The 27,893-nt window shown below is 52.2% G+C and overlaps 6 protein-coding genes across 6 annotated transcripts; 3 read left to right on the top strand and 3 right to left on the bottom strand.

Annotated features, from left to right (window-relative positions):
- Positions 1 to 298: 298 nt before the first annotated feature.
- HRG_07340 (reverse transcriptase) lies at positions 299 to 1,730 on the top strand (the record flags this gene model as incomplete). The annotated part of the gene is made up of 4 exons (XM_044865811.1): positions 299 to 1,075; positions 1,337 to 1,399; positions 1,484 to 1,543; positions 1,644 to 1,730. 4 exons carry the CDS (start codon positions 299 to 301, stop codon positions 1,728 to 1,730), a joined length of 987 nt encoding a protein of 328 aa, XP_044718775.1.
- Positions 1,731 to 1,763: 33 nt separating this feature from the next.
- On the top strand, positions 1,764 to 4,245 carry HRG_07339 (reverse transcriptase (RNA-dependent DNA polymerase) domain-containing protein; the record flags this gene model as incomplete). Its single annotated transcript, XM_044865810.1, has 4 exons — positions 1,764 to 2,028; positions 2,080 to 3,158; positions 3,381 to 4,162; positions 4,230 to 4,245. The coding sequence occupies 4 exons, from the start codon at positions 1,764 to 1,766 to the stop codon at positions 4,243 to 4,245; spliced, it is 2,142 nt and encodes a 713-aa protein (XP_044718774.1).
- Positions 4,246 to 9,399: 5,154 nt separating this feature from the next.
- On the bottom strand, positions 9,400 to 10,241 carry HRG_07338 (polyprotein; the record flags this gene model as incomplete). Its single annotated transcript, XM_044865809.1, has 2 exons — positions 9,400 to 9,792; positions 9,858 to 10,241. 2 exons carry the CDS (start codon positions 10,239 to 10,241, stop codon positions 9,400 to 9,402), a joined length of 777 nt encoding a protein of 258 aa, XP_044718773.1.
- A 4,845-nt stretch (positions 10,242 to 15,086) lies between these two features.
- HRG_07337 (uncharacterized protein) lies at positions 15,087 to 15,488 on the bottom strand (the record flags this gene model as incomplete). The annotated part of the gene is made up of 1 exon (XM_044865808.1): positions 15,087 to 15,488. One exon carries the CDS (start codon positions 15,486 to 15,488, stop codon positions 15,087 to 15,089), a length of 402 nt encoding a protein of 133 aa, XP_044718772.1.
- A 1,094-nt stretch (positions 15,489 to 16,582) lies between these two features.
- HRG_07336 (reverse transcriptase (RNA-dependent DNA polymerase) domain-containing protein) lies at positions 16,583 to 19,775 on the bottom strand (the record flags this gene model as incomplete). The annotated part of the gene is made up of 6 exons (XM_044865807.1): positions 16,583 to 16,794; positions 16,853 to 18,049; positions 18,350 to 18,760; positions 18,882 to 19,006; positions 19,325 to 19,418; positions 19,517 to 19,775. 6 exons carry the CDS (start codon positions 19,773 to 19,775, stop codon positions 16,583 to 16,585), a joined length of 2,298 nt encoding a protein of 765 aa, XP_044718771.1.
- Positions 19,776 to 27,349: 7,574 nt separating this feature from the next.
- HRG_07335 (uncharacterized protein) lies at positions 27,350 to 27,643 on the top strand (the record flags this gene model as incomplete). Its single annotated transcript, XM_044865806.1, has 1 exon — positions 27,350 to 27,643. The coding sequence occupies one exon, from the start codon at positions 27,350 to 27,352 to the stop codon at positions 27,641 to 27,643; it is 294 nt and encodes a 97-aa protein (XP_044718770.1).
- Positions 27,644 to 27,893: the final 250 nt, after the last annotated feature.

Genomic DNA, 27,893 nt, shown 5'->3' with positions numbered 1-27,893 from the left:
TGGGGTTGTGAGCAGTGCGATGTATCTCTTTGTAGAGTGGGGGATTGCTGGGACTTGTATCATCATATAAAATAGTAGGTAATCGATGTACCGTTGATATGTGGCCATTTTATTGGATAAGATCCCTGCAAAATTGGCGTTGCAGTCTTCGCGCATCCCGAGGGATACCCCCAACAACTTAGCTCGAGGCGCCCGCGCAGCCCTCCTTCGAGACAGCTCCCCTGCGGAGATCACCGACATTGGCGTTTCACCCCCACGCGGAAGGACGGCCCAGACGCCCTCGTCGCCACTTACCCGAATGTGCAATGCTGCCAATGCGGAAGGACAGCAGCTTGACGAATTCCCTGCACTGCCTACGACGGCCACACAGGAGCAGCGGTTGCCCATTGACATCACCCATGCAGCTACCCAGCTCATCGACGCGCAAGCCGCCGTCTACAACGCCAAACTCAGGGTTTTCCGAACCTTCTGTGCACACTTCAACGAGGCCGCCAAGGAATTTGCTACCGGGCCGGAACGCGACTTCGCCAAGCACTTCTCCACTAGCTTCCTCGGTTTTTGGGAACAAACTCTGGCCAACACCAGCCCTGCATCTACACCGACCTATAGCGGCATAGCCGCCAACGGGACCGCCTCTCCGGCAAATCCACGACCCAAGCCTGCTGCCACTCATCACCAAGCGCAAGGATCGCCGGTGCCCGCTCCGTCGCGAGAAGACCTCCGGGTCTTCGTCCGCCTTGAAGCCGACGCACCAGCCAGAAACCACATCGGCTACGCCATACGAGCTCACGTAGCCAGCAAGACGGGCCTTGAGCTCAATCGGATCCCGCAAGTCCTCCAAGTGAACACCGGTTGGGCCATTCGCGCCGCAGACAAAGCCACCCGTGATCTGCTTATTGAACGCCAAGCCGAATGGGCCGACGATCTTGGCGCAACGGCTGTTGAAACCAGCCAAAAATGGTACAACTACGTCGTAGACAACTGCCCTCGTAGGCTTACAGACCTGTACGGAAACGAAGTAGACTATGACGCTGCCGTCCGTGATGAAGTAAACAACCAGACGGGACACACGCCGGTTAGCATCCGAGTCCCTCGCCGTGACAATGAACAACTTCCCAACAAGACACTCATCATCTCCCTCCTGGAACCGACAAAAAGACCCTGGAGCCTTTTCGGCACCAGCCGAGTAGCCAGACACATCGAAAGAACGAACCCCCCTAAGCAATGCGAAAACTGCTGGGACTATCACACGCGGCATGCTTGCAACAGACAAACACGATGCAAACGCTGCGGCAAGACGAATCACGCCAGTGACAGCTGCACGGCTCCCGAACAGTGCGCCAACTGCCTTGGGCCCCATGCTGCGGACCTTGCAGCATGCCCGGCGCGGCCGAAGAGAGCACATGGCCTGCTCCATCGTCTCCCAAAAGAACAACGAGCACTGATCAGACAGATGGGATCTCGCCTGTTTCAACAACAACAGGCTGCACAGCAGCGACAGCAATCTCAGACGGAGCTTAATGGCCAGCCAGCACCGGAGGCCGTCGCAGAACAACAGCGTGCCCCAGTGGCAGTCATGTACCCGCCTCAAGAACATGTCAACCCCCAGGCCCTGACTAACTTCTCCACCTGCACCCCGCCAGTTCTGCCATCGCGTCTCCGATACGCCTGAGGGCCGCGGAACTCAGGCCAGAAGCGCCGGCGAGACGCCCCTTGCTGACATCGCCTAAGCGGCGCCGTGCCAACACCAACCCGTCTTCTCCATGAGTCGGCGGCCAAGAGTACACAATCCCGACAAGAAGACACTCAAGGTCTTCCAAGCGAATGTGGGCAAGATCCCGCCAGCCCACGATTGCGCTTTGGCACTGGCTGACTCCGCCAAATATGACATCGTCCTTCTCCAAGAACCCTGGACAGAGGCAAAGAACTCAAGATGCCTAACCAAAACTCACCCAGCCTACGACACCTACTCACCCGTCGACAGCTGGGATAGCAATGACACGCGGCCGAGGGTCATGACATACATCCGTAAGGACTCGCGGATTCTCGCAGACCAGAAACGACCGGCACTCACCCGAGACATCCTGTGGCTTACGGTGAACGGCGTCACAATCGTCAACTTCTACCGCCAACCGCACTATGACGTCTCCTTGGACGTGCTGCTGCGGTGGTCGGCACCAGAAAAGACCCTTGTGGCTGGTGACTTCAATGCTAAGCATTACACCTGGCAAACGGGACGACTGGAGGGCCGTGGGGAGGACATTGCCACCTGGGCGGCCGAAAACGGACTGAATCTTTTGAATACGGCGGACGAGCCGACAAACCCTCATGGCAACACAATCGACTTGGCTTTCTCCAACATCGCTTTGGCGTCTGCGGTTGTGGAAGACCATCTCGCCACGAGCTCGGACCACTTCACTCTAAGTCTCATACTTCCCGATCTTAGCCTGAGCCTACCACAGGTGACGGGCAAAGTGCGTGTCACGACCGACGATGAACTGAAACGCTTCAAGGAACTCGTTGCCGCAGGAGCTTGTGAAATACCAACGGACACGGCAACAGCCTCGCAGCTTGACGCACTCGCCGCGGCGCTTGTTGACCTCCTTCAATCGGCTGCCAGAAGTGCCGGCCGCCCCGTACGGAAAGGAACGCGAAGTGCGCCGTGGTGGACCGACGAATGCGCCGAAGCCGCTGCGGAGTACCGCGCCATACGAAGAAGCCTCCCTTTGGGGTTCAGCCAGGAAATCCAACTAGCAAGAAGAGATTTTCAGCGTGTGGTCCGCCGTGCTAAGCGGCAGTACTGGCGCAACCTCATCGACGGCTTCTCGGATAGCGCATCGATTTACAAGGCAGTCCGGTGGCTCAAATCGCCGGGAGCTTTCCAGCCCCCACCGCTTCAAATCGGTGACGTTGTATACGAGACCCAGCTGGAAAAAGCGAACGCGCTGAGACGCAGCACTCTTGAACGCCGTACGGCGGCGGATGACACTGCGGACCCATGGATCCCGGTCCAACCAGCCCGCAAGATACCTTTTGCTCAAGAAGTCACGCTGGAAGAAGCAGAGGACGCCACAATCAAGACGGGTAATACCTCGCCCGGAGCCGACAACATCACGGTCAAGCTGCTGCAAGCAGTATGGGACATCGTTAGGGGACACGTCCGCCGCCTTTATCAGGGATGCCTGACGGTGGGCCATCATCCTGGAGCGTTTCGAGAAGCAGAAGTGGTCATGATCCCCAAGCCGGGAAAGAAAAACCTGTCGACCCCGAGAGCTTGGCGCCCTATTTCTCTGCTCTCCTGTCTTGGGAAGGGCCTTGAGCGGCTGATCGCTCGCCGTCTAGCGTGGGCATCAATCCATTATGCGGTCCTTCATCCACAGCAAGCCGGCGCTCTCCCAAAACGGTCTGCCGTTGACCTGGTCGCCGCGCTGATTCATGACATCGAAGAAGCGTTCGCACGTGGACAGGTGGCCACATTGGTCACAGCAGACATCCAAGGAGCCTTCGACACCGCCATGTGCAACAGGCTTGTCCTGAGGCTCCGTGAGCAAGGCTGGCCGGACAATCTAGCGCGGTGGACAGGCTCGTTCATGAGCGGCCGATCCGCAAGAGTCAGATACCAAGACATCACGACACCGACAACGCCACTGCAGTGCGGCCTCCCACAGGGCTCACCCGTGTCGCCGATCTTGTTTCTGCTCTACACCGAAGCGATCTATCGGCTAGGCAATCCCGAAGGACGGTTCGGATACGCGGATGACACCGCCATTCTCTGCGTCGGACAATCGCTGGAGCAGACATCGCAAAAGGCGTCGGAATACCTTCAAGAACTCGTGAACTGGGGCGCCGCCAACGGCATCTCATTCGATCCAGAAAAGACAGAAGTCATGCACTTCTCGCCGAGGAGGCGGGAAACCAAGCCGCCCGTCCGCCACGGTGACATGGAGAAGCGACCAGAAACAGCCATGCGCTGGCTAGGCCTCTGGCTGGACAGGAAGTTGACATTCAAGACCCATGTCGAAAAGTGGACGGCCAAGGCCCAAGCGGTCGCCAACCATATCCGGAGCCTAGGGAACACCCGGCGGGGCGCTCTGCCGCGCGCTATGCAGCGGGCCGTTAGAGCCTGTGTCGAACCGATTCTGCTCTTCGGCGTCGAAGCCTGGTATCCAGGCCCAACGTCGCCGCGTTGGAGACAACCGACGGTGCAAGGACCGTCCCGAATCCAACAGCTTCTGCGGAAAATGAGTAAAGCCCTCGTGCAGGCCGTCCGAGCGATTCTGCCGACGTGGAAGACCACCCGGATCGCTGTCTTGCACCGAGAAAGCGGCATACCCCCGGTTCGCCAACTACTGGAGGGGAGACGAATTCGGTTCTCTGCTCGCATCAAATCGTTGGATCATGCACATCCTCTCGCCAAACGCACCATCGAGATTGCGCCTCGGCCCATCATCAAGTGTGTCAAGCTGAAATACCAACTTCCGCCAAAGGCCTTCCCAACTCGGCTGAGGAGAACGAACAAATTGCTGGCGAACTGCCAGCGCCCTGTACTGGTCCCACGAAAGTACAATAAGTCCCTGCACATAGAAATGGGCACCCCCCTGTTTTGGGCACCCAAGATGGGTGCCCAACCTAAACGGCTGCGTCAACTTCAACAGCAAATTTCACCGCGGAAACGCATCCAATCTGCTAAAAAATTGACGCATGTGTCTTCAAGCCACTACTGATGAAATATACAGAGTCTGACATTCACAGCGCCCTTGAGGCAATCGCCAATGGCGGATCCGCCAAGAAGGCTGCTCGCGATTGGGGCGTCCCGAGGGCAACTCTTTACAATCGCATGCATGGTCACGAATGCAGAAAGGATGCATTTTCTGCTCTTCAGAGGCTTTCTCAGACACAGGAAAAGCAACTTACCGAATGGATTCTCATTCAGGACGCCTTGGGCCTTCCTCCCACTCACTCGCAGATCAGGCAGTTCGCGCAGCGCATGCTCGCCGTCAAAGGAGACCACACACCGCTCGGAAAACACTGGATGCAAGCATTTTTAAGACGAAATCCTGCAGTTCGGACCCAGAAGTGCCATCACAGAGACTCTGCGCGTGTCAACGGCGCTTCTACCGAGGTAATTCGGCCTTGGTTCAACAATTTCTTCCTTCCCGAGATTCTGGCTATTAAGCCGGAGAACAGGTACAACATGGATGAAGCAGGCATCATGGAAGGACTTGGGGAGAATGGCCTGGTCGTTGGCAGTGCTGAAAAACGATCTGTACAAAAGAAGACGCCTGGTTCTCGGGTCTGGACGTCGTTCATCGAGTGCGTGTCCGCTGCCGGCACCTTCCTCCTCCACCCGTCATTTTCAAGGGCAAATCGGTCCAGCAACAGTGGTTCCCAGAAGATCTCAGTACTTTTAGTGACTGGCAATTCACTGCGACAAAGAACGGCTGGACTTCGGACCAAACTGCGGTGGAGTGGCTCGGAAAGGGGTTCATTCCAAGAACCCAGCCACCCGACCCTTCGGAGCGAAGACTGCTAGTATTGGACGGCCACGGAAGTCACGAGACGGTTGACTTCATGTATCTATGCTACCAGCATCAGATTCACCTTCTTTCTTACCTCCCATACCTCTCATGTGCTGCAACCGCTCGATTTGTCTGTCTTCTCCGCTCTTAAGCACTACTACCGCAAACAGGTCGGATTTCTCAGCCTCCTGACCGATTCAAGCCCAGTCGGCAAGCAAAACTTTCTTTCCTGCTACCAGAAAGCACGCGAGCAAGCGCTCACTGTGTCAAACATCAAGGGTGGCTGGAAAGCGACGGGTTTGTGGCCGGTGTCGATGGCGAAGCCACTTTTGAGCCCTCTTCTGCTGGAGAACAGCAACAGACGCAAAAGAACGCGAAAAATGTGGCCAATGCATTCAATAGCCACTTACCCACCAGTGACTGGCAATCAGACACATCCCAGATTGCGTGGTCGACCCGAGGCGCTCGCAAGATCTGAAGGTTCAGGTAGTTCAATTCAACCAGCTAGACGACGACGTGCCCACGAAGAGATTGCTGTTCAGGAAGATCACAAAAGGGTTTGACGAGAAGGATGGCCTTTTAGCAAAAGCTCAATTGCAGATTCAGGCACTGGAAACACAATTGGCGGCCGTCAAGCCGAAAAAGGAAGAGGGTGGTCACGAGCCCGAATTCGAGGTTCGCCAATATTGAGGCAATACGACGGGCGCAGGAGGAGGTGAACGCAGCTGAGAATGAAGAATCTGATGAAACCGAAGCTGAGGTTTCAGAAATAGGTGACGATTGTATCGTAGTGCACGGTGGTGGGCAGTGAGAAGGGATTGAATTAATGGTGTTGAAAATGGTCGTGATTTTTTGGGGTGCCCAAAACAGGGGGGTGCCCATTTCTATGTGCAGGGACTTAACGAAACACTGCAGCCGCTACAAAATGCATCCAAAGAAGATACAGCCAACGACTTTCTCGATTGGCTACGATCTATCCCGCCGTCCACGCTCATCGTATACTCAGACGGCTCGCTCTCCCCGAGCGGTGCGGCCGGTTATGGCTTCACTGTACACCAGAACGGACATTCAACCCGCCAAGGGGCTGGACGCCTCGGCCCTGCCGAGGTATTCGATGCGGAGGCCAAAGGAGCGCTGGAAGGCCTCAAAGCCGCTCTCAGGCTCCCTTCGTCTGCCAGACAGCGAATAGTGGTATGCCTCGACAACATCGCAGCCGCCAAATGCCTACGAGGCAAGCCTTCAGACTCGTCGCAACGGGTCTTTCTGACCTTTCAGGCCCTGGCGAGAACGCACGGAAAGACTGAAGTCCGCTGGATACCCGGACACACCGAGATTCCAGGAAATGAACAAGCCGACATCCTGGCGAAGACGGGATGCGCCCAGCCCGAACCCGCAGACGCAGTCCCAACACTGGCCTTCTTGCGAAAGACGGCTAGACAGCGGTCTAGAATCGCAGTGCAAGCCTGGTGGGATGCTTCAGCGCCCGATAAGTATCAGAGTCTGACCCTCAAATTCCCTTCTGGCTGTCCTCCGGAGCTAGGTCTCCCAAGAACAATGCTTCACCACCTCCTGGCCGCGAGGACTCACCACGGTGACTTTGCTGATTACCACGAAAGATTCCAGCACGACGACGCTTGTGTCACGTGCTCTTGCGGTCGGCGGGCAATAGGTAGAGATTTCGACAAATTCGTCAAGCTGGCGAAGGCAAGCTCCTTCTTCGAGAAGATCTGCCCGCATCACTAGATGAAATTATCCATCACAGCACTGTCGTGCTCCCTTTCCTTTCTTTCTTCTCCGGCGGCGACAGGCGGAAGGTGGAGTTGACACCTTCTGCCCGCGCAAGCCTCTCCCGGCTGCCACCGCAGCCCGCACCACAGACCATTATGGTTCAGTATACGACATCGCCTGCACAACCCGCTGACGGGTAACAGATTAGATTGTGAGCGCCTTTGAGCTGATGCCATGTTAGATAGTGTTCTTTCTACGTAGTCTCACGTAGCAAATTAGCCACTAGCCTAACACGTCCTGTGCCCCGCTAGGGGACCTGAGTGGCCTGAGGCCACTGGACGGAAAATACACACACACACACACACACGGCCAATTATATCAACTCTCCCCTGTAAAAATTCTTCACCCCGCGGAGCTGTTAGCGGCTTGTTACGCGGGGCAGGGTTTGCAGGCCACCCGACCACGCTTTTGCTGTGAGACCCCATCGGGGCCTTAACAGCACAGAGGAAGACTTTGGAGAGCTCATCTTCCTCTGCAAAGCTGGTCCCGACACAACGTCCACTCGGACCCCATGGCTTCCTCCGGAACCAAGGAGCCAAGGGTATTGGAAGACAAGCTCTTCTAAACAACGGTGGCCGGTCGCGGAGGTTTTTCTCCTGAAGGCAAGCTGCTCGACAGTCTCTGATTCCTTCGAAGGGTTTTTCCCTGCCGCCACCCCTCGGCCGGTTTCCTTTCCTCAGGCGATTGAGGATGGATATAAAGCTCTGGTAGCTTTGGCAGAGGGATGAGAGAATTATGACCGGTGAAAACCAAGGGTTGACCACACCTGCCCAAAATCCCGCTGACGGGTGAGGGCCACGAACGAAAAGCGCCTTGAGCCGTCGAAATGCTGGATGAGCTGACTGGACGGCTGTTGCGGGGAGGATCAGCCGGGACACTTGTACTGACATCTTGCGATGTACTTTAGTGGCGTCTACAGCAGAGACAACTGCCCGTGGACAGGTGTCGTTATGTGAGACCATGAGGCCTTTACAAGGGAAACTGGTTGATCTTGTCAGATAGCGGTCGGGAATAGTTAGATCAGCTCAGCACGTCCTGTGCTCCGATAGGAGACCTGAGCGACTAAAGTCGCTGGACGGAAAATACACACACACACACACACGGCCAATTATATAAGCAATTTAAGCTATATGTGGACAGGCTCTTCACTGCAGTGAGGTTATTCGAACTGGTTCAATTGGTTATATCTTGTGTAACTAGGGAAACGTGTCCCATACAAACTGTGTGCAAAGACCTTCCTCCCTGTGTCTCACCTCTTACTCGCACGTGACTAGCGCGGTCGATTAGTTATACGTGCGCGATCGGTGCCTAGTGCACAGGTGGATCCAACACTGGAACCTCTTTCTAAATCGATGATCGCGCACTAATCAATCCACCAAAAACACACCAAACACAGCGAATTAAGATGAGATAGGAAAAACACGAACAAGAACACCAACAAACTCCTACCACGATGCATCACTATGTTGGATAGTGTGCTCTGACTGTAGCTCTCCTCCCCACACTGGGTGTGTTCTGCCACACGCCATCATGGGCCGCATTTCGAGCGCCGGATGCGCTAGCTGATTCCATCGGTCCCACGTTGGAATATGGACACGAGGATCTCCTCGTTAATGTGAATGGAATAAAAGAACGACGGTAAAGCAGAAGAAGGGAACGAAAAACCGATTAAATCTCGTCGAGAATTGTTGTGTTATTGCGATGAACGAATCCTTCCACCCTCACGTTTAGCTGATTGTCGCTAATAAACTGCGTGAGGGCGCTGTTTGTGATGCCTTCGTCATAGCATCGGCAGGGTTATCTGCGCCGTTGACCCAACGGATTTCCGCAATATCCCTTGATTCATATGCCTGCCTCAGCGCCATGATATCTATCATGAGTCGCTTCTCTGTTGTGGTGCCAAGTTTGACGAGGCACTCATAGAGGCTATATGAATCTGTGCAAATGACGAGCGGGATTTGCTTCAGATCAAGGCGTTGTGCGATCGTATTGACCGTTTGCTTGATCACAAATGCGAGATCGAAGCCCGATGTCAATCCATAGATCTCTGATGCAAGAACGCTTCGAGTAACGCGCTTGCATTTAGTTGAGCTCAATGAAGAATGTTTCCGCGGATGGAAAATGAATCGGTTGATTGCGCGGTCTCATTGGCGATGATAATCACAAAGCCGATTTGAGAGCTTAAATCCTTATTGTTGGCGAATGATCCATCGGTGAACACAAAGATCTTCGCGCTCTCGAGATCGATGGGTATGTAACATAGGCCACGGTCGGGATTGTTGATCTGCCATTCAATCCGCTTGTTCAAAGCCTTGAAGTCGGTATTAACGGGCTCTTGGGCTTGTGCCGCAACGGAACAATCGTATGTTGCTTCGGGTTGGCAAATCGAAGCGATATATGCCCCCCGGGCGCGTTGAGCAGCATAATCCTGATGCCTACTTGATGCCTGAAGATTGATCTCCTCGAGGTTTTGGGCTTGGCCCTTCTGCCTGACGATGACACAGCCATTTTGTATGGTCAGGCGGCTGCCGTTAAAGTCGCAGATGGAACCTTCTTGGAGAATCTCTTTGGCTTGGCCTTAAAGCAGAGTTCTTTCTCCTCGATCTTGAGAAATGCATCTGTGCCAACAATGAATGTGTCATCCGTTTGCAAGGCCGCGATGCCAAACAGGTCCTTGTCGGCGATGTTGTTTGCCGTGATCAGAAGGCACGGGTCAAACGAAGAGGTTTCCATATTAAGCTTGCGGCAGTGATGGTCGTGATATGTGTTGAACCAGTGGGCTCCTGCCTCTGCGATGCCATATAGCGGCTTCACGATTCGCAGGATTGTTCCCTCTGGATATCTTCTTTTGAGTTCTTGAGGAAGGGCTGCAAGGATGACACGGGCCAGCTTGGTCTGGGATTGTGTGTATGCCATCGTGATGTCTCTGATCATGATGAACATATCCCGTGTGCAGAGAAACGGTGCTAAGGCCAAGGCCACGCGTTGTGCGGGCCGGCTGATGGTAGGGGCTTGTGTGAGGATCCCACGTTTCCCATCATCATTGTATCCTTGCACAACGAGGCGTGATTTCTCGTATGGCGTTGCAGTATTTCTTCCCTTAACCTCTCTGACCATTCGTGATTTGAAGACACGATATCCACCATGTTTATTCGCATCGAATTCTTCGGGTACAATGACCCCAGCGGCGAGGAGGTTCGTGAGCTCGAGTGTGTCGGAAGCTTCAAATGGGAAACCGGTGCTTGTGATCTTTCCTTCAGCTCGTAGCCGCTTGGCTAGGCCGAGATGTTCCATTTCTTTTCGAACAAGAAACGCATTAGCTTCATGATGAACGATAAATTGAACGGGTGAGCAAACAATAGTGGATTCTGATGTGCCATTTTGTGCAGCATCCTTCCTAGGTCGGCCACGCCTGCGCGGCCTCTTTGGCTCAGGGTATTCGAAAGGTTTGGGTTGGTCTTCTGTGGTAGGAAGAGGAAGAGGTTGTTGAGTTGTGGGTGGAAGGGAAGAGGGTTTTGAAGAGGATGTTGTTGATCGGATTGTGTTGAGGAAGGAGTGATTGTTGTGTTGATGGGTCTGTGCGGCTAGGGCTAGGGTCGGGTTGCAACTGAGGAAGGAGCGATTCCGGGTGACGATAGTACGGTTGGACGCATGTACTGCGAAATTTCGCTGGTCCGTTGTCCAGGTCAACTGCGATTTCCGTATCCGTCACCTCGAGCACTTTATATGGGCCTTGCCATCCGTGCTTCTCGCGAAATACGCGAACTTCGCTTCCTAGCGCCAGGGATAGGGGCAGGCGCAACGCTGTATCAGGCCCATTACGCGTATTTAACGCGGTCTGAACCTTCCTCTGGGCGTTGATCTTCCTCAGCTCTGACATCGTTCGCCACACCGCCTTAGCTCTTGCCATTGCGGAAGGTGTAGGCGGCGAATCCATCGTCATTCGAGGCAGAGCACCGAAGACGAGGAGGGTTGGAACGAGGCCATCCGGACCGGCTGTGTCGTTGACAGCCTTGAAAGCCATTTGAAGGACTTGATCAGGGCTCACGGTATCCTTCAGCTCTGCCTTTAATATATCATATGCTCTTCGGACGGGCACATGATACTTCTCAACCTTCCCAACAGCCCAATGTGCTTCCACAGGCACCTGATGACACGTTATTCCCATCAATTTCGCTTCTGCTTGGAACTCGGCAGCAGCGAAATTCGTGCCTGCGTCATGAGTGATCACATCGGGTGGTCCAAGGTATGTATCCATCCAACATTGTTTCAACGCGAGCCACGTTTCCTTGGCCGTCATGTTGGATAGGAATCTCCTGCCTGATAGGCAGTGGCTTGATCAACAACATGGAGGACTGGTCTGCCACCCAATGTCATGACATCAACGATGACTTCGTAATTGAAGTCACAATCATCCTTCAAGCTGAACTTGAACCTTCGTGGCGGGTCGGATTTCATCTGACAGTAGTGGCAGAACTTCTTGATCATTTCCAGAGCTTCGATTTCCACATCATGGCCAGCCGAATTCAGCAGCTTGTGCAGCCGATACACGGATGGATGACCAAAACGCGTGGAGGCGCCGCAATTCAGCCTCCGTGAGATATGCCACTGATGCCTCTTGTTTCCGCAAGAAGAACCACGCGTGACCCCATCTTCGAATCACTGGAACGCTCACACCATTGCCAACGAGCTCGTTCGTGACGTTATTTAAATATACGCCGAGCCGATCCATATCAGCTAGGCATAGGAGGAATGGCGTTGGCACGTTGACTATATGAAAATCAACCTCCCACTGGTGTGTTCAAGGTGATCACGCCAAGTGGTGTTTCCAATCTTCCTGCACCAAATCTAACTGGTTCGGGCTTGCGATCATCACGGAATTGGACTGGGGGCATCTCTCGTTGGAGAGCACGCAGTTGTTCGATTCCTCCCGTCGATATGCATGCCGCACCTGTGTCCGGCATGATTCCTTGGAACGAGTCTTGAGAGTAACGATCTAGTATGAATTGTGTGGGTTCGTCACTGTTGAATAACTTGATGCCTACTGGAGAGATCCGATGATGGAAAGCTTCGTTGGACAGAAAGGTCGCAGCAGCGTAGAACGATTCATAAGGGTCAGAGGAGTCAGAATCATCGGATTCCTCGGTGCTCGAGTCATCCTGATCCTGTGATTCCCTTCATAGTCAGCCAAGAACATAGCATACGAACGAGATTGACCGTGGAAGCCTCTCTCGTAGATACTTCTCTTTGGCTGCTTTTCTCTCGTTTTCAGGATGTCTCGTTGAGAAACAACCTTCCTTGCCGCAAACGTAGCATTTCTTCTTCCAATTTGGCTGACGCCTTTGTGATTGACCTCTTGTTCCGCCGGAATTTCGCTGAAATTTGCGATCCACGAAGTGCTGATCATGTCCTCTATCCAGGTCTTGGGGATATTGGCCACTGGGTTGTTCAGATCGTTCATCTTGCATGGCAGATAGCGATGATCGAAGCTGTGATGCCAATCCCTCAAATGTAGGTGCGGGAGAGTATATCGCGAGTCGGAATTCAGGCACACCACGGCACGCCCTGAGCGTTGCATCGATCAGGCCACCTTCGCCGCCAGACTTATCCCCGAGTGCTCTCCTACAGAGCCGCAATTTCGTAAGAAGGGCCTGGAGGACCTCGTCAGATGACTTACCGGGCATCTCAGCCCGAAGTCGGCTGAAGGTGAGGGTGCTCCAGTGGGTATGATACATCTTCTGGTTGATTTCGGTGTCAAAGTGCTCTTTCATCTTCTGATACATCTCAGCGAAGGTTAAATCAGTGCTGATTTCGTGTAGAAAGAAGGACTGAGCTTCTTGGCCAGAATCGAAGGGAAAACACCATGGAATTTAGACGGAGGAATGTTTGCTTGACGGCACACGCTCATGAATTTCCGGATCTTGTCATCGAAGATATCGTATGGTTCGCCGGTATAGGCTAGTTTCTTGTCCCATATCTTAATGAATCTAATCGTGAGATCGGCCTCAACTTCCTCGTTCTCGAATCGAACAGGTGGAATGCTCGTGTATGCATCTCGGAAGTTGGTAGTCCGTACGGGGAGCGTCTGCTGATACCGAGGGATTCGCGCCATTGATGCTGAGGCTCTTGCTGAGCGGGTTGATGGGTCTCAATGATCTGAGGGGATTCCGGTTCCGCCGGTCGGGTAATAGTTGGCTGCTGGATTACTACCGGTGCCGGTGACGATATAGCCGCTTTAACAGTTCCTTGGAGCAGCTTCTGTTTCACCTTATATGCCACGGTGTTTTCAGCAACCTCTTGACCAAGCAACTCGTTCTCATCCCATTCAGGAAGTTCGTTACTTGTTAGAAGGCCACATAAAGCTCGAGAGATGCTAGAGTTGGCCTTGCCCATATAGATCCCCCTAATTCTGAGAAGCGTCCGGAGTCTTGATCTAAGGCGTGGGTTGATTAGTTCGAAGTCATCATAGCTCCATCCCGTGAAGTCGTTATACAGATCCCCAAGCAGGGCAATTCCGTGGTTACGTTTATCCACCGTGTATGTTGCCACACAGCCTAAGAAGAAGCTGTTGCGGTGGACAAGGGAGGAGCTCTGGGTGATAGGTTCGTTGAGGAAATCCGCGTCGAAATGCCTGATCGGGAGTGAAGGGAGCTCCACGATCGTCAGGTTCCGTTCAACGAGTTGCCTGTCTTCGAGAGACACGTTGGCCGGGGTATCCTGGGCTGTTGCCGGGGCTAGTGCGGCAGATGAATTGTCAGACATATTGACAGGCTGTGTGCTGAGAAACAGGGCACAGGGTGTCAATGAGGTTATCAATGTGCGATAGGGCACGCCTAAGGGTCGCTGATGACAGCAAAGCTTAGGCACGGTTGGATAACTAGAGTGGGCTCTGATGCAGAGTCTTCGTAGCAATCCGCGCGTTGTAGCAACTATCCTACCGTCAGGAGCTCGCTTTGCAGAGCGTGACGATAGGTTAGCTCTCTTCCGTCTTGCTGTTCTGTGTCACCTTTGCCGGGCGACACTGATCAGTGTGGACAGGCTCTTCACTGCAGTGAGGTTATTCGAACTGGTTCAATTGGTTATATCTTGTGTAACTAGGGAAACGTGTCCCATACAAACTGTGTGCAAAGACCTTCCTCCCTGTGTCTCACCTCTTACTCGCACGTGACTAGCGCGGTCGATTAGTTATACGTGCGCGATCGGTGCCTAGTGCACAGGTGGATCCAACACTATAAAAATAAGAAAGAAATCTCCTAATTAAGATTATTATTTTATATAATAAAAATATAATTTTAATTGTATATCTATTATATAGCTTTTTTAATACTATTTTTCTTAAATTAAAATTTTATTTTTAAAAAATAAGCTACTACTTTTAATATTTTATATAAAAATATAAAAATATAATATTTCTAAAACTTAACTTTTTAATAGCTAAAGATTACTTCTTAATTTTTACTTTAAAAACTACTTTTAATTAATATTTAAATTAATGTTTTCTTAAAACTAGTCTTACTTGTTACGGCCAGGCACATACGAGCCTTGACGGCTATAAAGATGTATTGGCACTATGAACAAAGACTCAAAGCTAAGGAGCAAGAAAGGAAGACTAGACTACACGACCGAGCGGGCCCTTATATAGACACGAGGTCGCGCGTGGGCACGTGATGCTGCTTGGGCACGTGACACTGGTGAGGTTCTGCGCTGGCGGCTCTACGCCGGCGCCCAGGGTCGTGACACTACCCCCCGTCTAAGGCCTTGATATGCGTATCAAGGTAGTCAGTCGTGGCGGCGGGTTCTTGGTTTCACGGCTTTCTCTGCTGTGTCGTCATCGTCTCGTTCCTCGCAGCCCTCCTCCGCTGCAGCACATTCGATCCAGTATTGCAGGTTGACGGGTGGGCCTGCTGCGTCCGGATGTTCATCGTGGAAAATCTTCAATGCCATTGGTGCGTTACGGAAATTCCTAGCCGGGTACCAGGTCTCATCAGGGTCACATCCCTTCCATAAGACCTGGTATTCCAGTCGTCGACTCCTACCGGTTACTCGAGACTGCTGGACTTGATCAACCTCCCACTCGGGTTCTCCGTTGATCTCCTCGGGTGGCGGAGGTGACTGGATCTGCTGGGGCAAGGGGTTATCGGCTGCTTTTCGAAGACGGTCGGCGTGGAATAGGTTCTTCATTTTGTACGACTCGGGCAGCTGCAGTACGTAGCTATGACCGCGTTCTTCCAGGATTACGAACGGACCTGACCATTGGTTATCTAGCCGAGTAGTCGGAGCGTTCGTGGCGAAGCCTTTCCTGCTGAGAAAACTCGGTCACCGATGGCAAAGTCGGTTGGTCGTCGTTTCCTATTAGCCTGTTCCTTCTGACGTTCTTGAGCGGCGGTGGCAGCATTCCTGGCGTCTTCCTGGGTTTCCTGGGCGGTCTGCACAAGTTCCCTAGCTCTGGCGGCGGGTCCGGTGGCAGCGGTCTTGTCAGTCGGGGGCAGTGACAGGGGGTTCCGGATATCTCGGCCTAGGGCTACTTTTAACGGTGCCATGTCGATGGAAGAGTGCCAAGACGAGTTATGGGCGAAGTCGAGGGCGGGCAGCAGGGAACTCCAGTTATCTTGATGCTTCGTCACGTAGAATCGTAGCTTTTGATCTAGGTATTGATTTGTAACTTCTACACCCCTTGGGTCTGAGGGTGTAGGGAGCTTCCATGACGATGCTTCGTTCCCGTGAGCCGGTTAATCTCTGCGAGGAAGGCAGAAATAAACTCTCCAGCGTTGTCAGAAATCCATACGAGGGCATACCGAAGAAACGATAGAGGTAGCGGAAGTAGCGGCTAGCTAAGACTTCTGCCGTATCGTTTTTCTTTCCTGGGAGCGTGGCGATAATCCGGCTTAGCTTGCAGACGAAGGTCCAAACATAGTCATATCCGTAACGGTCTTTCGGCATATCCTTCCCGTCACATTCGACGTGCTCCCAAACAGAGGTCGGTACGGGCAGTGGATGGAGCAGTCCAGGGGTCTTGTCTCGAGGGGTTTTGTTGCGGCGGCAGTCGTGGCAGTTCCGAATATAACGACGGATATCCTCCTTCATCCTTGGCCAGTAGAAGTCTCGTTGGAGCAGCTTGATCACCTTGTTCTGTCCGGCGTGAGCGAAGATCTGGGGTTCGTGGGCTTCGCGAATGAGCGCGGTCTGAAGAAACGTCTGCTTGTCTGAGGTCTGGGCTGGTACGACCAGGTGTGTTCCATGGGTACCGAGGTCTTGGAGGAGGTTCTCCTGGCGGATCAACGAAACGAGTTCGGCTCCTTCGGGACCGAGTTCGGGTCTAGTTCTGGGCGGTCTTGATCGGGCGTCTGCTGTATCCCTCGGTCTTCTGGGGTCTGTAGGGCACTCGTGGCCCTCAGAACTAATGGTCTAGTAGGCTTAGGTTCGGGACTAAAGTTCTGAGGGGGCAGGTTGCCGGCGGCCGTAGGGTCTAGAGAGTCGGTCGCGAAGCCTAGCCTTTCCGGAGGGATCAGGGTCACCGTGCGTTCCTCGGCTTCCCGGGCCTTTACGGTAGGGGCTCCGCTGTCTTCCTGAGAGGGCATCGGCGACTACGTTCAGTCGACCGGGGCGGTAGAGGAAACGGATGTCGAACTGGGCGAGAAAGTCGGACCATCTGATCTGTCGTACCGAGAGCAGGCGCTTCGTAGAGAAATGGACTAAGGCTTCGTGATCGGTGATCACATCGAACTTCTGGCCTAAGAGCTCTGGGTAGAAGTGCTCTAGACTCTGTACGACGGCGAGGAGCTCTCGATCTTGGATTGGGTAGGCTCGCTCGGCCGGGGTCATGGTCTTAGAGAAGAATCCAACGGGCTTCCAGGTCTGATCAGGCTGTTCCTGCCATAGAACACCAGCTGTGGCATTCCGGGAGGCATCGGTCTCCAGTCGGGTCGGCAGTTCTGGTCTAAAGAAGGCGAGGACCGGGGCTTCGATAGCCAGGCGCTTGAGTTGATCAAATGCTTCGCGTTGCTCCGGGCCCATCACAAAGGCAACATCCTTCTTAAGCAACCGGTTCAAGGGTTCTGCCACTCCGGAGGCGTGGTAGCAGAAAACACGGATGAAGTTGCATAGGCCAACGAATGATCGGATCGCGGTGCGGTCTCGGAGGTCTTCAAACTTCCAGTCTTGTATCGATCGAACTTTCCGAGGGTCGACACTAAGGCCCACACCGGCTTCAAGCAGAACGCCGAGGTAGTCAACCTTGGTCACGTTAAATCTAGACTTCTTGATGTCTCCCTGGAGGTTGGCCTGATGGAGTCGCCAGATCACTTCTTGACAGTCTTTCCAGTGGTCTTCTTCTTTATCCGAGTAGATCAGGACGTCATCTGCGTAGGCGCTGGCGCACCGGTCGAGGAGATCGTGAAGCTGCGCGTTGATAAACTGCTGGAACCAGGCGGGACCTACCTTCAGACCGAACGGGAGGACTTTCCAGCGGAAAGTTCCGAAACGGGTGCGAAAGGCGGTCAAATACTCGGAGTCAGGGTCCATGCGGAGACGGTGGAAGGCCTGGATCACATCGATCTTCGTGAAGCGTTGAGCTTCACGGCAACCGAAAGCAGTACCTTCGAGGGACGGAGCGGGCGTGATGCGACTTTTAAGATGATCGTTCATCCAACGGTAGTCGATGCAGAAGCGGCGGGCGGTCGTGTTCGGTTTCGGAGCGAAGAGGACGGATGCGGCGTGCGGACTCGGATCGGGCTCGATGAAGTCTATCTCCCGGAGGTGATCGACAGTCTCTTTTTAGAGGCAGATACTTAACGGGCGTGCGGTACGATGGGGTCCTGTCGGCGAAAGAGGCTTCTCAAGCTCTAGGACTACATCGTGACCGGGTCGGCTCGAAGGTAGGGTGTGGGCCTCTTTCTTCGAGAAGAATCCTCTAGATGGGTGAGCTGGGGCGGTAGACGACTACGGACACAAGCAACATGCTCAGGGTCTTCTCCTGAGGGAACGGAATGCTTTGTCCCTGGTAGGTCTTCTGATCCGGGAGACTTTAGCAACGGTTCGAGCACTAGGGACGGTCTGGTCAAGGCCGGAGCTTGGCTCGAGCTGGACTGGATCCCGGGGCATCAACGGTTCGAGTTCGTTCCACTGTTCGAATCTCTCGTGAGACTCTACTTGGCAGACCAGGGCGTTAATCAGGGCTTGATCTTCGGAGGCTTGGACCGAGGCGACGGAGACGAAGTCGGTAGCAGGGGCGGTCGTGAGCTGAAAACGGACAGACTTCTTGGCAGACGGAGACTTGGACTGAAACGACGGAGACGGAGTCGGTAACGGGGTCGGGACAGAGGCCGGAGGAGCTTGATCAGAGCGGCGCCAGTTCTTGTGGAGGATCCGGTAGCGTTTCTCCTCTTTCTCGAGCAGGCGGTTCCGCCTCTCAGCGTCGGCCTGGATCTTAGGGTCGATCCGACCCGAGAGCGGGGCTTGACGAGAGGATCTGTCGGGCGGCGCAGTCAAGCAGGAGGCGCTCCCGCATCCAGAAAAGACCGATAAAGATATCATGGCCACACTCAGCTATATCAAATGTCTCGTTTGCGAACGAACGGCCATCGATGACGAAAGTGGCGACCAGCTGTTTCTGGATATAGCCGGCTGGCTTTCCACGGAAGTCTTGAGGGGAATCCGACTCGGAGCTCCTTAATCTGGGCTCCGAGTCTTTGGGCGGCGGACTGGGCGAAGGTTGGGCTAACCAGCAAACGGGTTTCGGCTCCGGTATCACAGAGGGAGCGGGCAGGTAAGCTCACACCATCCACTTGGACTTGACTTGGCAGAGTGAATGACTTGCTAGACCTACTCGCTATCTGTGACACCTTAGGGACCATCAAGGAGTCTTGTGATGGTCCTATTCGTTTCGAATCTTGATCAGAGTCGTTGGCAGGGACAGGGACGGAGGCGACACGGGAGACAGCATGGGTGCGGTCGGGACAGTCGCGAGAGAGGTGCCCTGTTTTTCCACAAATAAAGCAGGTGCCATTATCCCAATGGACCCTTTCTCATCGTCGGTCAAGGCTCTGCCAGCATCACGCGAGGTGATAGGGTCGAGCCGGTCTTGTTCGGAGTCTTGGCGGTAGTCGGAGCAGTCTTAGTCGGCGCGCGGCGAGATCGGTCGGAAGAGCGGGAGTCCTGTGTCTGCCTCATACTCCTCTTCTGGCAGTGGACAGCGTCCTTAATGAACCCACAGAAAACCTCGTAGGTCACGGACTCGTCACGGGTCTTGGTCAAGAGGCTGTTATCTAGGTTGGCCGGGATGTGCTGCCACAAGGTATGCTTCATCTGGTCCTCGGGCACACGACCGGTCGCAGTTAAGTAGTCAAATTCCGCAAGGAAGTCCACAATGTCGGTCTTCCCATTCACGGTAAACTGGAGGCGTTGCAGGCGGTCAAGAGCCTCGGAAAGCTCATTCGGATTGCCATAGGCGGACTCGAGGGCTTGGATCATCTCTGCCACTCCAGAGAAGGGTCGAGTGTCAGAGGAGAAGCGGGTTTCAAGTGCTCGGCGGGCTTTTCCTCGAGCAGGTTATACAGACAGACCATCCGGCTGTTCTCAGTCCGGAAGGTTCGCACGTCTTCGTCAAATTTGTTCTTTATGCTCAGGATGAAGGAATGGAACTCGTCCTTCTTTCCTGAGAACGTCGCGGAGGCCTTGATGCGCGATTTGGCGGCGTCGCTGTACTCGGGGTTCTTGCCCTCTGGGAAGGGGGCAAAAACAGGCCAGGCAGCTTTGCCTGTTGGTCGGAAGGCCGGGCCATTTGGGCCGGCAAAGCAGTCGAGGGCTCCCGGTGCTGTCGATTTGATTCAACAGACGGAGAGCGTTCATTTAGACGGGCCGTTAAGGCCGCAATCTGTTCCCTCATCTCGCGGATGAGAGCGTCTTGGGGGCTCGGGGCAGCCATGGCTACTATTTCGGATTCAGTGGCTTGGCCAGCAAGCCGGGTGGAACGGCGAGGCTGATCAGAGGGCAGGGCTTCCTCGGATATCATAGTCGCGAGGTGATAGGTGTCGGAAATGATACCACGCGGAATCACGGTCAGATGCCTGCACGAGCAGGGACGGTCGGAGGTCAGACGGGACGAATCCCTTGGTCGGAACGGTTGGTCGGACGGCTACACACACGCGTAGTCTTGGTCGGAACGGACGTGATCTCAGCCTTGAGGATCACTTGGTCGGTGGTCGGAGTCTTGGTCGGAACGGTCAGAACGGATGCGCTGGATTTACGTCAGGCGCGTGTGACGTGAAAGCTCGGTGCCTATTTGCTTAATCGCTGGCAAGCGATCTTATTGAGCTTTGAGTAGTGTTACGGCCAGGCACATACGAGCCTTGACGGCTATAAAGATGTATTGGCACTATGAACAAAGACTCAAAGCTAAGGAGCAAGAAAGGAAGACTAGACTACACGACCGAGCGGGCCCTTATATAGACACGAGGTCGCGCGTGGGCACGTGATGCTGCTTGGGCACGTGACACTGGTGAGGTTCTGCGCTGGCGGCTCTACGCCGGCGCCCAGGGTCGTGACATTACTATAGTTTTTATAAAATATTAAGTATTATTTTAAAAATTTATATAATAAGATATTTAAATAGTAATCTCTTTATAATTTTTTATAATAAGCTTACATAACGTACCTCACTGAGTCATGCAACGCACCACGTCATGCAACAAATTGCCCGACCGGCAAGCCAGAGCGAAAATTAATCCTGCAACCGACACAAACCATTTAAAATACTATTAAACATTACAATATGTGAAACACTTCATACAGAGTCTATCTATATGATGGTTTTCTTAGGAAATATGAGCAGGCGGTCTTGTGGTCCGCCCAGACCTGAGAGACTGAGAAACCGGCCTCCATACTTCCTGCGCTTCCGTCGAACGGGAGGTATGTCTTTAACCCCTAAAGCTCCGGGACTGTGGTCTCGAGCCACTGAAGCTTCAGAACCAATCTTTACCCTTTCTTCCTCCGAGTTGTTGCGTGGTTGAATGCCCGTCGCGCAAACCCGCTTCCAACGCCCCTCGTTTTTCTCACCGCTACCATGTCTTTTGTGCCCTCTTACACCAGGCTTTGACGTAGCAGCTACCTCAAACTTGACTTCCCGAATAGCCTGGCGTTCAGCCTCGCGTGCAGACCTCTCTGCTTTTAATTTTGCTGCGGCCTCCCGTTTCTCAGCTCGCTTTGCCTCGCGCTCCGCAGCACGCTCTGTCTTCTCTCGAGAACGCTGCTCTCGCAAGGCCTGACGCATTGCAGCCCGCTGTTTTCTTCTCGGCAGATTCTCGAGCCTTTTCTTCACGTGATATGGCTACCTGGAGTCGACGATCTTCAATGGCTTGCTTGCGCTGCTCGTCGGCCTGTGCCTTGTCCGTCTGACGTCGCCGCGCCAGTTCCACCTTGGCTGGACTGAAAAAGACCGGCTGGCCACCACTTTCTTCCGGATTGAAAAGGCCCAAGGCCTTTCTGCGTTTCCCTTTTTTATGTGCAAGTTTGAGCGCTTCCTGTAGATCTCGATTTTCGTGTTGTACGAGCTCATATTGTGTCGCCAGTTTCTCTGATGCTCGGGAGAGCGCTGTGACTCGGGAGTCCATCAGCCCTTCCTTGCGGAGACGGCGGGTAATGCGCCGAATAGCCCGAAGAGAGCCTGGAGTCTTCATCGCCCTTTCCTCAGATGCAGTTTGTGGGGGTGTCACATCACTGCTGTGGCTAATCTTGGACAATACTTTGCCGGGGTCGAGTGGATGGATTCTGTGGCCCGCCAACCAGCCTCGATATTTTTGGCCGTAAATGCCTGGTTCCACGCATCACGAAAGAGTGGCCAAAAATTCCGTTTGGTAAGGCGAATTAACCCCCATCCAATGGACATCAGCTGGTCGGAACCTTGAGCATAATAGGTGGAGAGTGCGGAAAACAGGCCAACATCGAGTGGTTGAAGCCGATGAGTTGAGTGCGATGGCAACACAGCAATGAGAATTCGATTCCGATCGGCATAGTCAATGAATTTCAGGTTAATGTGACTATTGTGACCGTCTAAAATTAAGAGACGGTAGGCACGACCAGCCTTTGCTTCGTATGGCAGTCAAATATGCGCTGAAGCCAGTGTAAACCCAGTGCATCACAGCTCCAGCCGTTTTCCGTACTGGCGAAGAAGGCTACTTGCTGGAATGGTCAAAATCCTCAAGCCAAGTATCTTGAAAGTCTTTTGACTCCCCTTTGTAAATGAGGGCCGGTGGCGGTACGAATAATCTGCACATATGGCAGCGATCAGCGTGATGAACTCCCGGTTCCCGTCTTGGCTTGCCCCGACCAGTTTTCCGCGCCTGAGGGCTTCTCGGGGGACAACTCGCTTGGTGGAGCGAGAGAGACCAATTTGGAATCCTTCTCGTCAAAATTATAAACATTTGAGGGACTGATGTTGTACTTTTCGATCTTTTCGCGGAGCTAGTTGGATTCGGTCAGAAATGGCGACTTTACGGCATTTGACCGAGTATTGTCGGCAGTATACCCCTTGAAATGACGATAAAAAGCAGTCTTACTAGATTGAAGAAGTTTTGGAAATGCCTGAATTATCAGCAGCCTTCCGCTGATGATCTATGGTGCGCAAATACAAGCTCGAAAGACGGTCATGGTGTCGCTTGCGGAAGCGGCTCACCCAGTTGACACCAAGCTCTGTCCCTGCGATTTCCTCGGCGATATTCTTCAACATCTGAGGGTAGGCGGGATACCACGGTCGGTCAGCTTATTGACGTGCCCAATAAGAATCTCCTCCTGCGCGCTGGTGAGTTTCTGTCGCGAGTAAGAGTTCGCGTCGTGATTTGAGGCTGTTTTGCCTTTGAAGCGGCGCCACAGCGTGGATTTGTCGATATTGTATCTCCTCGCGGTCTCTGCATATTTAGGGCGATCTTGGGATTGCAGTTCTATAATTGCCTCTGCAATACGAGGGTTGTGATCCATATCGCGTCAATTTGAAGAAGACGCGTCAGGTGTTGAAAATTGTTGCATGACCTAGTGCGTTGCATGACGCAGTGGGGTACGTTAAGCTAAAAAGAAAGTTTATATTTTTTTAACTTTTTTTACTTACTATAGCACTATTTCATAATAATAGAAAATATTTTACGGGGAGGAGCATAATCACTTCGGATAGAGATTTCTAGTCTTCACGTTGGCGTTAATATTTCCTTTCTTATAAAGTCGTTAGTGACTTCTCATATAGATAGGAACTTCTGTAAATGTACAACCGGGCGCCAGAACAGCCAAAGGGTGGCGCCAGTGTATCAGTCGCCCCTGGGCGCGCTTTTGACTAATCATGGTCCAGCTGGCTCCACTCCTGGCCCTTACGTCCAGTTAAATTTAGAGGCTCATTTGAGGAGCTGTTAAGTCTGTCCGTGTTGGTAGGTCTCAATGCATGCATGCACAGATGATAGAGGTAACTGGTGTGTTGTATTCGTCTATGATCTTCTAGGAAGGGAGGAGGCCACGAAGCTAGCTATGTGACCTCAGCTATCCTCAGCCGTACACGTGACAGCACACGCGAGCTAGCTAGATGAGTACAATGGATTACTACAATTCCCACAGTTTCCCACTGCAAATCACATGCTATACTACTCTCTGGGGGCTGCTTATGCTAGAAATATCGCGGCAAGAGAAGCCTGGAAGTATGTGACGCGAATTGTCGATTATGTGAAAATATATCGTGCAAAGCCGAAATCGCCGGAGAATCCCGCCATAATGCGACAAGACTGGCTGCAATTAGCGCTCAAGACATATATAAATCCTCGCATTATCAGAAAGGAGTGCAAGACATTCTAGAGAAGCGCAGAAAAGTGTAGCAAAGTGGCTACTAAAGCAGGCTATGGACCATATTGTAGCGGTAAGTTGTTCCTGAATGAGTTTGGGATTCGTCCTCCTCGTGAAGCAATCTAATTGGATGTAAGGGCGAAGAATGGAGCCAGCTGGACCATGATTAGTCAAAAGCGCGCCGAGGCGGGGAGCGAATGTAATTTTCCCGCGCCCTGCTGCTGACTAACATTTCCGCGCCGGCGCCTAGTCAGCCAACTTAGTGCTTCGCACTAAGTTGGGCGGAAAAAGCGTGTATAGCCGCAAAAACCGTAGACAATCATAGTTACTAGCAACAGGGCTTCTGTTACTCGTGCCCGCCCCCACTTTAGTGGGTGAGCCAAAGCGAATCCCTTAAAGTGGGGGCGGGCACGAGTAGTAAGTCTCTCAGTTTTTAAGCATCTAGCTAGATAGCTTACTAAACTATCCATCCCTCGGGATGCGCGAAGACTGCAATGCAAGTTTTGCAAGGATCTAAGCCAGTCAGAGAACAATAAATCAAAGATACATTGATTGCCCGCAAGGTTATGTGGCAATAGAGGTCCCGGCAAATCGTGGTCCTACTTAAAGCTACATTCTGCCGCTTACAATCTCAGCACGAGCAATCTGTAGCCCGAGGTTCAGCGATCGATACCAGGGTGCTGTGGGTCAGAATTGGCATTGCAGTCTTCGCGCATCCCGAGGGATAGGGGAAGTAAAATTAGCTATTATATAGATTTATTTTAATATTTTTAGAGTAAAGTGCATATTAATTAGATTTTTCTATAGTTAGTAGATATTTATTTTACACTTATTTTTGTCGCGAAGCATGTCTGAGATCTTGAGCTCGGGGTGACCATAAGGGGTATACAGCTAAGGGCCCCGACGGGCTAGACAGAAAGGCAGCCTGCAGAGAGTTCTGAGGCTGCAGAAGGCTATCAGGAGACCGCATTAGGCAGCCACATAGGCTGTAGAGAGACTGCATATACGAGGGAAGCTGAAAGAGCCCTCGGCGACTAGGGAAAGTCAGTATGCAATAAGGAGCCCAGCCCCCTAGATATTGTACCTATACAACTGAAAAGGGGATATCAATGGGGAACCAAGGGATATAAATAGGGAGCGGGGAAGAGGGCATTGCAAGCAGGGACAGACACAACGCAATACAACACATCACACCCATCTTCAAACAATCAATGCCCACTTGCATGCTCTCTTCGTAAGAGTTATGAGCCCGGGAGGGGATGGCTAACCACCCCTGTAATTTCCGGTAGCTGCGCGCGGTGCGGGGGTACCCCGCATATGGATGCGGTGCATGGTGTTCGACTCCCCGCGCCTGGTTTCCAGGAATCTGTCAGAAACTCGGGTTTCTGTCACCTTCCGACGTAGCAGAGAGGCAGTCACAGGATAGACGAAATAGTTAATTAATAAAAGGTGTGGGAATGTAGGCATCATCCATAGCAATGAGGTGTAGTTGCAGACACGTGACCTTTAGGGTCACGTGCATGCATGAGGCCACATAACCACCACGGTGGCCTCCCCTCACCTTGCTAGCAAGAAAAGACAAGACGAATACAAAACACACCGGTTAACCCCAACTCTTTGCAATTGCAAAGGCCTTCCAACAAAAGGTTCAATTAATTGATCAAAACGATCATGAAGATGATGGAGAAGGATTGTTCTCCTGACCCCGCTGCGGCTGACAGCTGTGCCTCTTTTTAGGCTCCTGATCTTGTGGCCTTATGGCCTGACGAGTCTTGACTCAGCTTTTACAGGGAGGTCTCGCACCTGCACATCCTGACAGAATCCCGGCGGAGCCGCGATCCCCGAGGGAGCAGTCATTATATGTGTCAATTGCAGCGCACCTGTCGCGAGCGCGTTCCACTTTTGCCTGCGTGGCGCGACGGTCTTCGCGACAATTTTTCTATATTCTCTTAGTAAAAAAGAATTAAAAAAGAGTAAACTTTAAGAACTACTAGCTACCTAACTAGGTAGTATATAAATATGAAAAAATACTTATAAGTTTTAAAATTATTCTCTGATAATTATAGCTCGTTTAAAAATATAAAAGTCTGACTAATATCTGACTAACGTGTAGCTTGCCACCATAGCTTCTACGTAGAGTACCTTAAACTGTCTACGGTTTTTGCGACTGTACACGCTTTTTCCGCCCAACTTAGTGCGAAGCACCAAGTTGGCTGACTACAGTGGGTAGACAAAAGTTCCGGGCAACCCCGCTAAACCCCGCTTAATAAAAAAAAAGTACTTAACGTTACGACTATTCTTAGTCGTATTTAAAGCTTAGTAAGCACGAAAAAATCTTATATCTAGACTATTATATAAGCTATATAGATATAATTTTTATATAATTTTTAAATTTAAATTTATAAAGTTACTTTAAGTTAAATAAAGCTTAATAAATATTTTCAAAACCTCTATTATATATTAAATAGCGTATAAATAAAGCTAATAAATACTTATTAAGTTAAAAAAAGTATTTTTATAAAGTTTAATTCTTTAAGTTTATATTATATAAAGGTATTTTATTTTATACTATTTTTAGCTAATATAAATAAATTGTAGGAATGTATCTATCTAGTGGTGTGACCAACCATGGTTGGCACGTGACCCGTACGGTCACGTGTGCGGCTGAGGGCAGCGTGCCCCCTTTCTCCACGCTGGCCTCTGCCTCCTTAGATAGAGAATCAAGACGAATACAACATCAGGTTAACCCTAGTACCGTCTCATTGCAGCAGCTGCCGCAGGTGCCTACCCACATGACCGGCCCACGCCCGTCACAGACAGCTAAGTAGAAGAGACAAATTCCTCAACCTTCGAAGGTGCTATAGTCCGCGTCACTTTACTGTGGCCCTGAGTAGCGCTCAGAAGAAGGTTATTTGTGCTAAGAACAAGGAATCTCCCGCTGGTTTGCCCAGCCGCGCGAGAGTCCTTCCAACTGTTGATTACGATCGCCCGCTAGTTTGCCTAGCCGTGAGCACCGGAATCGACAGGCGACCACATCGCAAACAACTAGTAAGAACGTTCGACCCTTGACGTTAAGTAGCAAGATCCCCGTCAGTTCAGTCTGGCCGCGAACGACCTACTTAGTACGCGACGCTCGACCTCCTATTAGCGACAACTCGTATACGAAGAGACCAATACGAACCCCACATCGTCTCATTCATTTGATCACGATAGCCCCGACCGCCCGAGCTATGTCCCCAGAAGCCCAGCTCGAAGAAATATGCGACCAGATGCAGGCACTAGACATCCAAGCATCCGCATTCCGACAAATTAATATCGACCTTTGGGACAACGATATCACACACGACGAAAAGGACAAGATCGCAGTAACGACATATGTGGCAAAGTTCATATTCATCGTTCAATCTGGCAGTGATCAAGGATACGACCTCCTTGGTTACTTCCAACAGCATTTTGAAGAATGGACCGAAGACACATGGGACCGCGCCCGAATGAATACAAGAGAGCCCTCAGGAAACTACTAAGGAAAAGAGGTATCTACACAGGTTCACAAAGGGGAAATTCGCAACACAATTTCTCATATTACAAACTATCGAGAACCCACAAACCTGGCCAGAGCAGGAGTTTACGGAGATGGTGTTTGATGAGAGGACTGCTGCCTTCAGGAGGCAGACAGCATTACTAGGATCAAATGCTTCCACTAATCCCCATCCGTCTCAACCTCCTTCACCATCAGTTACGCCCTTAGCAGCACCTCATCAAGGTCTTAACGAA

Source organism: Hirsutella rhossiliensis, assembly GCF_020360975.1.
Source record: "Hirsutella rhossiliensis strain HR02 chromosome Unknown scaffold00008, whole genome shotgun sequence".
Classification (NCBI taxonomy): domain Eukaryota; kingdom Fungi; phylum Ascomycota; class Sordariomycetes; order Hypocreales; family Ophiocordycipitaceae; genus Hirsutella; species Hirsutella rhossiliensis.
Note: the sequence above shows the minus strand (reverse complement) of the source record. Positions and strands in the feature narration are given on the sequence as shown.